This window comes from Vigna unguiculata, chromosome 11 (genome assembly GCF_004118075.2).
Source record: "Vigna unguiculata cultivar IT97K-499-35 chromosome 11, ASM411807v1, whole genome shotgun sequence".
Lineage (NCBI taxonomy): Eukaryota > Viridiplantae > Streptophyta > Magnoliopsida > Fabales > Fabaceae > Vigna > Vigna unguiculata.
Genome location: NC_040289.1, coordinates 8,284,097 through 8,299,021, shown reverse-complemented (window position 1 = coordinate 8,299,021; position 14,925 = coordinate 8,284,097). Strand labels below are relative to the sequence as shown.

The 14,925-nt window shown below is 34.0% G+C and overlaps 1 protein-coding gene and 1 long non-coding RNA gene across 2 annotated transcripts; one reads left to right on the top strand and one right to left on the bottom strand.

Annotated features, from left to right (window-relative positions):
* Nucleotides 1-612: 612 nt before the first annotated feature.
* On the top strand, nucleotides 613-8,139 carry LOC114170146 (protection of telomeres protein 1b-like). The gene is made up of 2 exons (XM_028055631.1): nucleotides 613-2,349; nucleotides 4,102-8,139. Exons 1-2 carry the CDS (start codon nucleotides 2,139-2,141, stop codon nucleotides 4,320-4,322), a joined length of 432 nt encoding a protein of 143 aa, XP_027911432.1. The 5' UTR covers nucleotides 613-2,138; the 3' UTR covers nucleotides 4,323-8,139.
* Nucleotides 8,140-11,081: 2,942 nt separating this feature from the next.
* On the bottom strand, nucleotides 11,082-14,120 carry LOC114170051. Its single transcript, XR_003601033.1, has 4 exons — nucleotides 13,748-14,120; nucleotides 13,271-13,645; nucleotides 11,393-11,489; nucleotides 11,082-11,309 (listed from the first exon to the last, which is right to left on the bottom strand). It is a non-coding gene; the product is annotated as an uncharacterized LOC114170051 (long non-coding RNA).
* Nucleotides 14,121-14,925: the final 805 nt, after the last annotated feature.

Sequence of the window (14,925 nt, the reverse complement as noted above, 5' to 3'; positions counted from 1 at the left end):
CTCCCTTAACTTGTAATTTTTGAATGAGATTGCGATAAAGAGAAAGTTCCTTGTTCAGCAATACCTTGCTTCAGCCCTTTGCACACTCAATTCAACCTCTCACTCTCCAATTTCACTATGCTCTCAAGATACCACAAAACAATTGCAGAAACCCTTCTTTCTACCTAAATTTTGTCTTTTATAGGTGTCTTTAAAATGGGTTTTAAAAATAAAACGAAATTGGGCTTTATTGTGGTTTTAATTCCCCTTCAAGGTTAATTATTTGGTGGTTTTTCCAACCCTCTTGGCTGTCCCATTCTACTAGGTTCTCTCTACCTTTCCACATTCATCCCAAGCTAAGTTTAGTAAAAAGAAAGGTTAAGTTCCATGTACCAAGGTTTGAACTTGTGACCCTCCGCTCATAATGCCAAGCACAACCACTATGCCAATTCACATTTGGTGATACACTCCAATCAATAATAGTTTATATTATCAATTCTATACTCATACATATTATTAAAAATTAATAATAAAACAATAACACATAATTAGCATACATAGGACTTAAAACCAAGTCCATTCACACAACCAAAGTACTCTCAACCACTTGTGCTAGTACTTTTCCACACCACATTAAACCATAATAAATGCCATAAAGGCGCTTTCTACCCGCATTTATTAAGTAATTATTTAATTAATTAATTTTCGCGAGTCTTACAAAGATCAGCTCATTGTATAACACCAAAGGTTGTCTAATGAGAGACAATCTTTAACATCCGAAATAAAACCTTGTTTGAGCTTCGATGGGCCTTCACCGATCAGAATTAATCATCATGAACGTATGACACATTTTACTTTAATGAGTGTCATCACTCATTCAGAGGTGACGACTATATTCAAGTATGTTGTTTGGTTGGTAGCAGCAATGTCATGCCAAACTGAAAATTTTTGTTCTCCTACTACTGGGAAATATAGAACGTGGCTAAAATTAGAAGATTCAACTGCTATAATTCATGTCATAGAAGTCCCTTTTCGACTAGATACAAGATCAATTTACAATATCTAAGAGGGTACAAACCTTAGGTTACAAAAAGGTTTTACAAACTTAAAAACCCCTAATATATTTATAATAAAGAGTGATATAAAATACTCGTCACTAAATGCCATAGTTAAATGTTTGATGCCCAAGTCGGGTAATACTCTATTGTTTATCGCATTCTATATTTTTATTATTACAGGAGCCTATATTTTTAGTTTGGCATGACATTGTTACTACTACCCAAATAACACACTTGAATGTAGTCGTCGCCTCAAATGAGTGAAGAAACTCATTAAAATAACAGGTATCATACGATCACGATGATTGACTATAATCGATGAAGGCTAATGGAAGCTCAAACAAGCTATTCTTCCATATCGTAAAGATAGTCTTTCATTAGACAACCTTTGGTGTTCTACAATGAGCTAATATCCGTTTTATTTATTTCAAAGCTTTAAAGTAAGGGTAAAAACACCATGCCACAGTCCAACATCCTACTTAAAATGCGCGTTCATAATCTTGATCCATTTACAAATGCCTAAAAGGTGGAGGTGACTCTTCTGAATACCTTTCTCAAAAACTATTCTAAAGATGGATTCAACGGTTAAGAATGTACATAAAAGATCTCTTGGCAAAGGTTCCAACTGTAAGGTAGTGAATGCCTAAGTTCATCTTATAGGTTCGAACGTATAACATCTTGTTAGGTATCAGTATCATCTCAATCAAAGATAAATTATTGATCTTTCGTAGCCTCACTATCTAAATGACATTGTGTGCCAATTTAATGTAAATTTCTTCCTTCATTTCTCTGAACATTCAATTTAATGTAAGAATTTACATGAAGTGGGAAATTAGCTACAAGCCACTATCTCGGCTTATCTATGAGCCTTTTGTCTTTATGTCTAGGTTGAATTTAGAAGAAACTTGTTAAAGGTCAAAGTCATCATCATTTTTTCCTTTATACAAAGCAAATGTGGAACAACATTTTTTGAAAGCAACATTTACTTTTCATTTTATGTTTTTGCCAAAACACAACATATAAATACAAGATACTTATAGATAAGTTCAGAAAATGGCTCGTTAATTTATCCATTTTCGTTAAAAGTCTACTAAATTCCATATGTTCAAAGAAATGAAGGAAAAAACCTACATTAAATTGGCATGTAAGATCCTTTACCATAGTGAGACTAAAAAAAACAAATTCTTTATCTTTGATTGGGATGGTATTGATACAACCAAATGTCATACGTTCAAACCTATAAGATTAACTTATGTGTTAACTCATTTACAACTAGAACATTCGCCTTTGTCAAGAGATATTTTATGTACTTTCTGAATTATTGGATCCATCCTTATAAAAGTTTTTTAGAAAGATATTCAGAAGAGTCATTTCCACCTAAGCATTGGTAAAAGAGTAAAAATTACAAATATATGTTGGACTGTGGCATGGTATTTTTACCCTTACTACAAAGGTTCGATATAAATAAAATGAAGATCAGCTCATTGTATAACACCAAAGGTTGTCTAATGAGAGACAATCTTTAACATCAGAAATAAAACCTTGTTTGAGCTTCCATGGGCCTTCACCGATTAGAATTAATCATCATGAACGTATGACACATGTTACTTTAATGAGTGTCATCACTCATTCAGAGTTGACGACTATATTCAAGTATGTTGTTTGGTTGGTAGCAACAATGTCATGCCAAACAGAAATTTTTATTCTCCTACTACTGGGAACTATAGAACGTGGCTAAAATTAGATGATTCAACTGCTATAATTCATGTCATAGAAGTCCCTTTTTGACTAGATAGAAGATCAATTTACAATATCTAAGTGGTTACAAACCTTAGGTTACAAAAACGTCTTACAAACTTAAAGTCCCCTAATATATTTATAATAAAGAGTGATATAAAATACTCGTCACTAAATGCCATAGTTAAATGTTTGATGCCCAAGTCGGGTAATACTCTATTGTTTATCGCATTCTATATTTTTATTATTACAGGAGCCTAGATTTTTAGTTTGGCATGACATTGTTACTACTACCCAAATAACACACTTGAATGTAGTCGTCGCCTCAAATGAGTGAAGAAACTCATTAAAATAACAGGTATCATACGATCACGATTATTGACTATAATCGATGAAGGCTAATGGAAGCTCAAACAAGCTATTCTTCCATATCGTAAAGATAGTCTTTCATTAGACAATCATTGGTGTTCTACAATGAGCTAATCTCCGTTTTATTTATTTCAAAGCTTTAAAGTAAGGGTAAAAACACCATGCCACAGTCCAACATCCTACTTAAAATGCGCGTTCATAATCTTGATCCATTTACAAATGCCTAAAAGGTGGAGGTGACTCTTCTGAATACCTTTCTCAAAAACTATTCTAAAGATGGATTCAACGGTTAAGAATGTACATAAAAGATCTCTTGGCAAAGGTTCCAACTGTAAGGTAGTGAATGCCTAAATTCATTTTATAGGTTCGAACGTATAACATCTTGTTAGGTATCAGTATCATCTCAATCAAAGATAAATTATTGATCTTTCGTAGCCTCACTATCTAAATGACATTGTGTGCCAATTTAATGTAAATTTCTTCCTTCATTTCCCTGAACATTCAATTTAATGTAAGAATTTACATGAAGTGGGAAATTAGCTACAAGCCACTATCTCGGCTTATCTATGAGCCTTTTGTCTTTATGTCTAGGTTGAATTTAGAAGAAACTTGATAAAGGTCAAAGTCATCATCATTTTTGCCTTTATACAAAGCAAATGTGGAACAACATTTTTTGAAAGCAACATTTACTTTTCATTTTATGTTTTTGCCAAAACACAACATATAAATACAAGATACTTATAGATAAGTTCAGAAAATGGCTCGTTAATTTATCCATTTTCGTTAAGAGTCTACTAAATTCCATATGTTCAAAGAAATGAAGGAAAAAACCTACATTAAATTGGCATGTAAGATCCTTTACCATAGTGAGACTAAAAAAATCAATTATTTATCTTTGATTGGGATGGTATTGATACAACCAAATGTCATACGTTCAAACGTATAAGATGAACTTAAGCATTCACTACTCTACAGTTGGAACATTTGCCTTTGTCAAGAGAGATTTTATGTACATTTTCAACTGTTGGATCCATCCTTAGAATAGTTTTTAAGAAAGGTATTCAGAAGAGTTACCTCCACCTTTTAGGCATGTGTAAATGGGTCAAGATTATGAACATGCGTCTTAAGTTGCATGTTGGACTGTGGCATGGTGTTTTTACTCTTACTATAAAACTTTGATATATACAAAATGGAGATTAGCTTATTGTAGAACACCAAAGGTTGTCTAATGAAAGACTATCTTTATCATCCTGAAAAATGACTTCTTTGAGCTTCCCTAAGCTTTCACCGATTAGAATCAATCATCATGAACGTATGACACCTTTTACTTTAATGAGTGTCAAAACTTATTAAGAGGTGACGACTATATTCAAGTGTGTTGTTTGGATGGTAGCAACAATGTCATGCCAAGATAAAAATCTAGGTTCTCCTAGTAATACAAAATATAGAATGCGGTTAACAATAGAGTATTAACCAATTTGGGCATTCAAAAATAAACTTTGGCATGACATTGCTGTTACTACCCAAATAACAAACTTGAATGCAGTCGTCGCCTCAAATGAGTGAAGAAACTCATTAAAGTAACAGGTATCATACAATCACGATGATCGACTATAATCGGTGAAGGCTAATGGAAGCTCAAACAAGGTATTTTTCTAGATAATAAAGATAGTATTTCATTAGACAACCTTTGGTGTTCTACAATAAGCTTATCTTCATTTTGTATATGTCAAAGTTTTATAGTAAGAGGAAAAACATCATGTCACAGTCCAACATGCAACTTAATACGCATGTTCATAATCTTGACCCATTTACACATGCCTAAAAGGTGAAGGTGACTCTTCTGAATACCTTTCTCACAAACTATTCTAAGAATGGATCCAACAGTTGAATATACATAAAATCACTCTTGACAAAGACAAAGGTTCCAAGTGTAGAGTATTGAATGCTTAAGTTCGTCTTAAAGATTTGAACGTATAACATTTTGTTGGGTATCAATATCATCCCAATCAAAGATAAACTTATGATATTTCGCAGCCTCACTATGTAAAGGATATTACGTGTCAATTTAATGTAAATTTCTTCCTTCATTTCTCTGAATATGAAATTTAATGTAAGAATTTACATGAAGTTGGAAATTAGCTACAAGTCACTATCTCGGCTTATCTGTGAGCCTTTTGTCTCTAAGTCCAGGTTGAAATTTAGAAGAAACTTGATAAAGGTCAAAGTCAGCATCATTTTTTCGTTTATACAAAACAAATGTGGAACAACATCTTTTGAAAGCAACAATTACTTTTCATTTTATGTTTTTGCCAAAACACAACATATAAAGACAAGATGCTTATAGATAATTTCAGAAAATGGCTCGTTAATTTTTCCATTTTCATGAAGAGTCTAGTAAATTCCATATGTTAGAGAAATGAAAGGTAAAACATACATTAAATTGGCATGTAAGATCCTTTACCATAGTGAGACTAAAAAAATCAATTGTTTATCTTTAATTGGGATGGTATTGGTACAACCAAATGTCATACGTTCAAACTTATAAGATGAACTTAAGCATTCACTACTCTACAGTTGGAACATTTGCCTTTGCCAAGAGAGATTTTATGTACATTTTCAACTGTTGGATCCATCCTTAGAATAGTTTTTGAGAAAGGTATTTAGAAGAGTCACCTCCACCTTTTAGGCATATGTAAATGGGTCAAGATTATGAACATGCGTCTTAAGTTGCATATTGGACTGTGACATGGTGTTTTTACTCTTACTATAAAACTTTGATATATACAAAATGGAGATTAGCTTATTGTAGAACACCAAAGGTTGTCTAATGAAAGACTATCTTTATCATCCTGAAAAATGACTTGTTTGAACTTCCCTAAGCCTTCACCGATTAGAATCAATCATCATGAACGTATGACACCTTTTACTTTAATGAGTGTCGAAACTTATTAAGAGGTGACGACTATATTCAAGTGTGTTGTTTGGATGGTAGCAACAATGTCATGCCAAGATAAAAATCTAGGTTCTCCTAGTAATACAAAATATAGAATGCGGTTAACAATAGAGTATTAACCAATTTGGACATTCAAAAATAAACTTTGGCATGACATTGTTGTTACTACCCAAATAACAAACTTGAATGCAGTCGTCGCCTCAAATGAGTGAAGAAACTCATTAAAGTAACAGGTATCATACAATCACGATGATCGACTATAATCGGTGAAAGCTAATGGAAGCTCAAACAAGGTATTTTTCTAGATAATAAAGATAGTCTTTCATTAGACAACCTTTGGTGTTCTACAATAAGCTTATCTTCATTTTGTATATGTCAAAGTTTTATAGTAAGAGGAAAAACATCATGTCACAGTCCAACATGCAACTTAATACGCATGTTCATAATCTTGACCCATTTACAAATGCCTAAAAGGTGAAGGTGACTCTTCTGAATACCTTTCTCACAAATTATTCTAAGAATGGATCCAACAGTTGAAAATATACATAAAATCACTCTTGACAAAGACAAAGGTTCCAAGTGTAGAGTATTGAATGCTTAAGTTCGTCTTAAAGATTTGAACGTATAACATTTTGTTGGGTATCAATATCATCCCAATCAAAGATAAACTTATGATATTTCGCAGCCTCACTATGTAAAGGATATTACATGTCAATTTAATGTAAATTTCTTCCTTCATTTCTCTGAACATGAAATTTAATGTAAGAATTTACATGAAGTTGGAAATTAGCTACAAGTCACTATCTCGGCTTATCTATTAGCCTTTTGTCTTTATGTCCAGGTTGAAATTTAGAAGAAACTTGATAAAGGTCAAAGTCAGCATCATTTTTTCCTTTATACAAAACAAATGTGGAACAACATCTTTTGAAAGCAACAATTACTTTTCATTTTATGTTTTTGCCAAAACACAACATATAAAGACAAGATGCTTATAGATAATTTCAGAAAATGGCTCGTTAATTTTTCCATTTTCATGAAGAGTCTAGTAAATTCCATATGTTAGAGAAATGAAAGGTAAAACATACATTAAATTGGCATGTAAGATCCTTTACCATAGTGAGACTAAAAAAATCAATTGTTTATCTTTAATTGGGATGGTATTGGTACAACCAAATGTCATACGTTCAAACTTATAAGATGAACTTAAGCATTCACTACTCTACAGTTGGAACATTTGCCTTTGCCAAGAGAGATTTTATGTACATTTTCAACTGTTGGATCCATCCTTAGAATAGTTTTTAAGAAAGGTATTCAGAAGAGTTACCTCCACCTTTTAGGCATGTGTAAATGGGTCAAGATTATGAACATGCGTCTTAAGTTGCATGTTGGACTGTGGCATGGTGTTTTTACTCTTACTATAAAACTTTGATATATACAAAATGGAGATTAGCTTATTGTAGAACACCAAAGGTTGTCTAATAAAAGACTATCTTTATCATCCTGAAAAATGACTTGTTTGAGCTTCCCTAAGCCTTCACTGATTAGAATCAATCATCATGAACGTATGACACCTTTTACTTTAATGAGTGTCGAAACTTATTAAGAGGTGACGACTATACATTAAGACTATTAGCCCACATTTGGCTCATTATGCAGCATTACAAATTAAATTTTTGCATGAAGGCAAAATGGCAATTCTTCAAGGGGAATAAGAAATGTTGCCCATTGTAGCTCCATTGAATCATATACGTAGAATGATAAATACCAATTTTGTAGCTGAAGTGTATACCATTCAGTTAGACGAATTGACCTCAATCCCTCCTTCTTTGTTAGAGTTACCAAAGGATATGGAGCCCAAATTGCAGCTTTTGCTACACACTTACAGTAAGGTCTTTAGCATTCCTACCTCTCTTCCCCCTACACGAGAGCATGATCACTCAATTCCTTTGATGGAAGGTTCTGGTCCGATCAAGGTTCGCCCTTACCGCTATCCTCATAGTCAGAAAGTAGAAATTGAAAAATTGGTTGATGGTATGTTGTAGGAAGGGATATACAGTCAATTAAGAGTCCATTTTCCTCTCCCATCATTTTGGTTAAGAAGAAGGATGGCTCTTGGCGAATTTGTACAAATTATCGAGTTGTCAATGTTATCATTGTAAAGGACTATTTTCCTATTCTGACTGTGGATGAGCTTATTGATGAATTATTTGGCACTTGCTTCTTTTCTAAATTGGATTTACGATCTCGATACCATCAAATATTGTTGAATCTTGCAGATCATCATAAGACAGTGTTACGCACACATCATGATCATTATGAATGGCTTGTAATGTCATTTGGATTAACAAATGCACCTGCAACATTTCATAGCTTAATGAATGGGGTTTTTAAAAACATGTTGCGTAGATTTGTGTTAGTCTTCTTCAATGACATTTTAATATATAGTTCTACTTAGAAGGAGCATTTATGTCATTTAGAGTTGGTGTTGCGCACCTTGCAACAACGATTGTTTGCACGATTTTCAAAATGTTGCTTTGGAGTCACAAAGATTGATTATATCAGACATACATTGTCGAGGGCAGGAGTAGAAATGGAGTGTGGGAAATTGGAAGCAATAACCAAATGGCCTCTACCCCGAAATATTAAGCAGTTACAAGCCTTTATGGGATTGATAGGATACTATCGTTGTTTTGATAAGAACTATGCTTCAATTGCAACTGCTTTAACATATTTGTTAAAGAAAGACTCATTTCAATGGACAGATATCACCAATACAGCTTTTATTTAATTAAAAGAGGTGATGACAAAAGCTCCCATTTTAGCCATTCCCAATTTTAAAGAGCCATTTTTTCCTGAGACTGATGCGTCGAGAAGTGGCATTGGTGCAGTGTTGAGCTAAAGGAAACACCCCATTACATATTTCTCAAAGAAATTAACCCCTTGAATGCAAAAGCAATCCACCTATGTTCGGGAAATTAACCCTTTGAATGCAAAAGCAATCCACCTATCTTCTAGGTCACAAGTTTGTCATCAAAATAGGTCAAAAGAGTTTGAAAGAAATTCTTGAGCAAAACCTCCACACTCTTGAGCAACAATAGTGGCTTCCCAAATTTTTGAGCTATAACTTTACGATTCAGTATAAGCCAGGCAAATAAAACATACCCACTGATGCACTATCTAAGAGTTTAATGGTAGCATGGTCTGAACCAAATTGTTAATGGATAGCTAACAACGTAGCAGCATTAACTCAACAAGATCATAAGCTTTTGCCTATTGTTCAACAATGTATGACACATAAGTCCGACAGGACAGATTATGCTTTAAAAATGGAGTGTTATTCTGGAAGCATAGAATGGTCATTCCTAATAACTCTGATTTTATTACCCAAATTTTAGAAGAATTTCATTGTTCTAAAATCGATGGCCAAGTGGGTTGCACAAAGACAATTGCAAGGATTTGCTCTCAATTTTTTTGGCCCCAATGTAAAGGGATATCAGGAAGTTTGTTTGTGCATGCTCTATATGCCAACAAGCGAAGGTGGATCATGTGTTACCAGCGGGATTGTTGCAGTCCCTACCAATTCCACAACAGGTATGCGAAGATATAGCCTTGGATTTCATAGTCAACTTGCCTTCTCCGCATGGATATACAAACATATTAGTGGTGGTTGATCGTTTAACCAAGTATGGGCATTTCATTGGCTTAAAACTGGGATTTACTAGCAAAAGTGTGGCAGAGGCATTCATTTCACACATAGTCGAATTCCATGAGTTTCCCAAGTCCATTGTATCTGACAAAGACCGAGTCTTTATCAATTCATTTTGGCAGCAATTATTCAAAGCCCAAGGCACAACGTTGAAGATGAGTTCTTCATACCATCCTCAAACGGATGGGCAAACAAAAAAATTGAACAAGACTCTAGAGATGTATTTGCGATGTTTCGTCTTTAACAATCCAAAATCATGGTTTGTAATGCTGTCATGGGCCCAGTTTTGGTATAATTCTTCCCTTCATCATAGTATTGGTATGTACCCGTACAAGGCTTTATTTGGTCATGAACCTCCTTCAATAATTAGGTACCAAATAGAACCAACATATCCTATTTCAATTCAAGAGACTCTTCAGGAACGAGACAATGTGCTACAACAATTGAAGTTCAATTTGCAGAAAGCTCAGCACTACATGAAACAACACGCCAATAAAGGTGGGTGAATTCGTGTTGGTTAAACTGCAGCCTTATAGGCAAAATTCAGTGGCATTACGTAAAAATTACAAGGAATGCAATACTTTGGTCCCTTTGAAGTAATAGCAAAAATAGGGACAATGGCTTACAAGTTGCAATTACCACCGGCAATAAAGATACACCCTGTCTTTCATGTATCCATGCTTAAGAAATTTCAAGGTCCTCCTTCCCAACAATATTTGCCTTTGCCCTTCACAACATCAGAATGGGGTCTGATAGTGCATCCATATAAAGTGTTGGCTCGTAGAGTCATTATCATGAACACACTGGAAGTTCCTCAAGTATTAATCCAATGGGATTCTAGTTCCACTAAAGTGTCTACATGGTAGGATGTTAAAGAGATTCAAAACTCTTACCCTTCCTTCAACCTTGAGGATAAGGTTGTTCTTCATGGGGAGGGAAATGTAACAAGAAAAGAAGAGGAAAAGTTAGTTAGCCACGTGGAGGATGTTTATGGAGTGGCAGAAAACAAAAAAAGTGGACGCATCAGGAAAGAAAGCTAATTTAAAAGACTATGCAAAATAAGGAGAGGCGTGTGTGGTATGACTCTCTCTCTGAATACTTTGCTTCTTCCCTTTCTAAATATTCCTCTGCTCCCTTTTCACCATAGCATTCTTATCTCTTTCCAGGTTGACTCATGCTACTGTTGAACCCAAAAGTTTCATAGATATTGTATTTGTCTTACGTTTCAGCTCTGTAATTACATATTGCTCAAACTCTCTGATATTTCGAGATAATATTCAAGTGTCCAATTAGAATTTGTTATTAGGGTACTGTTTCCCTTAGTCATTATACGTCAGATTTAAATAACTCTTTTACCACATAGTCATTATAGGTCAAATTTAAACAACTCTTTTGCCTGGTCTAGGCAAATGCTTAACAAAACATATGTAATATATACCTATTCAATCCAGCTAGTTTAGTACGAAAGTCATTGAACTCTTCCCCAAGCCAGATTCTGCTTCACCTGAAAACAAATTATAGTTGAGTATTTTTTACGGAGTAATCAAAACAAACATTTATAATTAAATTCAAATTGAAAAATAGAACCTTGTAAGTACTCAAAGAACTGTTTTTTCCCATGTTCATGCTCGGGTAAGTAGAACCCATATGTGTTCCATTTTAGTACTCTTCTTCACTCGATTATCTGAAAACATGAAACAATTACTAGAAAGGAAGCCATCTATTTCACTCCCAAAATGAATTTTATGAAATAGTGGGGCAGTTGACAATGAATTTCCCTACAGTTATAATAATAGCAAAGAAAAATATAAAAAGATTACTAGCACTAAAAGTTCTCACAAATCACAAGTTTCATGGAATTGTTGAAATGTTCAATGACTAGCTAAAGCATTTGAAACTATCTCTCACGGGCAGATGAACTGGTCTAATCTTACAATCAAAACCCTATTAAAGCTTCAAATAATACTACAAATCAATCTGAACAAAACACTAAAAAAACAATAAATTACTTGTAGCCAGGCTAAGTAATAAACTTAAGTTGTGACTCAGGCTGACACTATATATCACTAAGCTTATCAGTCTGCAAGCCAAAAATAAAGAGAGGACTAGTGAGCAAATATATAATGTTTGAGTATGAACAAAAGATTTTGCAATAACAGAAAAATATTACATAGATTTTGGCTTATGACATGGAAAAGTGAGCTACAACTGTACTGAGTTAGAAAGTGCATATTCGTGAAAACATATATTACAAGTGCAAACAATGTTTTTTCAGTTGCCAAAAATTACATGCAAGCTAAGAATATTTTTACAAACAATATGCCTGAAGATGACATATATCAGTGTGATAACTTACAAATACCACAATCCAATTAACTGGCATATGTATGGAGAAAGTGAATATCACAAATTTTTACCTAACAAGCCATTGTCATAGGAAAATGAAACACACAAAGATTGACAGCAAGATAACATCATAGATTTCATTGGATAACTCATCTAAATGATGGATTTCATTAAGGAGAATGATAAATTCGTAATGTGAGAGAAGAGGGAAATTACAGGAAATTAAACATATCTTAAATTCACATTCAAAAATGGATTCCCCTAACCAATGAAACAAATTCACATTCAAAAAAGAATATCATATCTATGCTCAGACCATATAATTAAATTTTTTTTTTTTTAAGTATATGTTTGAAAAATATAATTTTAACTTTATCCACACTTTGCTAAATATAGATCAATTCAGTCTAATTAGCTATTCAATCTCGTTAAGTTTATATATACCACTTAATTCACTTGATTCAGAAGATTTTTTTTTCTTAAATGTTTGAAAAATATTATTTTAACTTTATCCACACTTTGCTAAATATAGATCATTTCAGTCTAATTTGTTATTCAATCTCTTATATATACCACCTAATTCACTTGATTGAAGAAAACATGTGAAAAACATGATGAAGGGTTGATTAATAATTCACTGATTTATGGAGACCATTCACTAATAAGATCGAATCACATTAAACAAGCCCTCCTAAACGCAACGTCCATCACGAAAAGTAGCAGCTCGTACCAAACTTCAATGAATTCAAATCCAAACAAGAATCAAAATGATCATTAAAACAAATACCCAAATCATTCAATTTTCTCAAGCAATTATTTAAAAATAACAATTAAACAAATTGCACCTCTTCATTCAATAATTTTTCAAACTTCCGGTTCGAACTTTAGTTTTATCCTCAATACTCGTTGAAGCCAAACAAAATCATCTATCCCAGAATAAATTATAAACTCGAACTTCCATCTACGACCAAAATGTATTAAAAATTGAAACCACCAGCCAAATGGGTGAGAAACGAGAGCAAGATATTTTCTCTCTTGAAGACATGAATTCATTAATGGGGACAATGAATGAACCAAAATAGAGAACAAGGGAAAAGGCTCGAAGAAAATCAAACTTACTAGAGAACAAGCTCAGATCGCCGACACCGGTGACAGTGACGGTTTGACACTTAGAAACGAACAGAGGACATTGCCGTCGTAGGAGAAGGAACGGTCGGCGGCTGACTCGGGCAGTTCTCGTTGACACCGCTGCTGGAGTTTTGATTTGAAGACGCCAACAACAGTGACCTCTTCAGAGATGGTCGCAAGCTCGAATGGTTTCGGCGAGGCGACTTCGTAGCTTCGTGCCTTCCCTTGAGTTGGCTGGGAAGTCAGGGGTTTCCGGCGCCACGTATCGACCCTTGCCAGCGAGAAGTCAATTCGGCGACGAATCTGGTGACGCATGGGGGTTGTGCGAGAGCAAGAAACTTGTCGGGAATGGCTAGGTCGTCGTCACTAAAAAATGAGTAGGAATAGAGGAAAAAATATTTTCTCGGTCAAATTAGAGATGGGGAAATTGAAGAAATGAACAAGGAATGTGAAGGAGAAGAAGAAAACCTATCTATCACCACGTCGATCTTCCATCGTTTTGTGATGTTAGGGTTTGACGTGAGGAGGAAAAAAAAAAAAGAGGAGAACAAATGCAGTGAGAAAACAAGTAGAACAACAGAGTTGCAGGGGAGGGTCGTGAGGATGACGGCAAGGACGACGACGAGCGTCGTTGACGAGGACGGCGACGAGCGTCGTTGACGAGGTCGGCGACGAGCGTCGTTGATGAGGACTGCGGCGAGCCTCGGAGACGAGGACAGCGACCAGCGTCGAAGACGAGGACAGTGACACGACAAAGAGGGTGTTGATTGCAAAGACTACTTTTTGTGTGTGTATAGTCAGTCTTCTGCTTCTGATGTGGGAAAGTTACCCTAATAAAAAAACGATAAATGTTGGGCTTTTGGTTTGGGCAAGGTTTTTTTACTTAATAAAACATACACCGGCTCATTTTAATAACATATGGGAGCCGTCAAAATAGTTATCAGCAAGTTAACTAGTTCGAGTTTGTACTTTTACATTAGTTTTTCGAGATAATTCGGTTGTAAACTTGTATTTTGCCTAAACTCACTAAAATCGGTGGTGAACTCACTGGACTAATTCAAACCTGTGAGCTTGCATTGAGTCCATGAGTTCGAATAAAAAGATTTGTAAATCCAAAAACAGGAACCATCTTAATTGTTTGGTCACATAGACTAAGTTACGGGTAGAATGAACAATTTAATTAAGATTTTTTCTTTAAATTTTTTTCATCAGTTTTACTTACTAATGGTAGTTTTATTTACATTGAAACTAATGAACAGTTAATTCAATTTGAACATAAGCAATTCTTCTAAAAATAAATCTCAATTAATGATCATTTTAACGGTTGTAACAATAGTTCGTTTCATTAGTTTCCATGAGAAGGAACAATTAACTCTCTTGATTTTTTTTTTCAATGTTTGTATAATTTTAATATATTTTAATTAATCTTTTAAAGCTTACTAGTTTAAAGTAATTTTATTATATGTTAAGATACATAATTTAACTTTAGCAAAATTGAAAATATTTTATTAAAACAACTAAACTTTCACAATCAATTAGAATACATTAAATTTTAAGGTTTCTGGAATAAAAAATGTTAAAATCTAAAGATAAATTAAAACAAGAAAAAAAAAATCGCTGTATATAGTTATAACTACTCTTTGTAT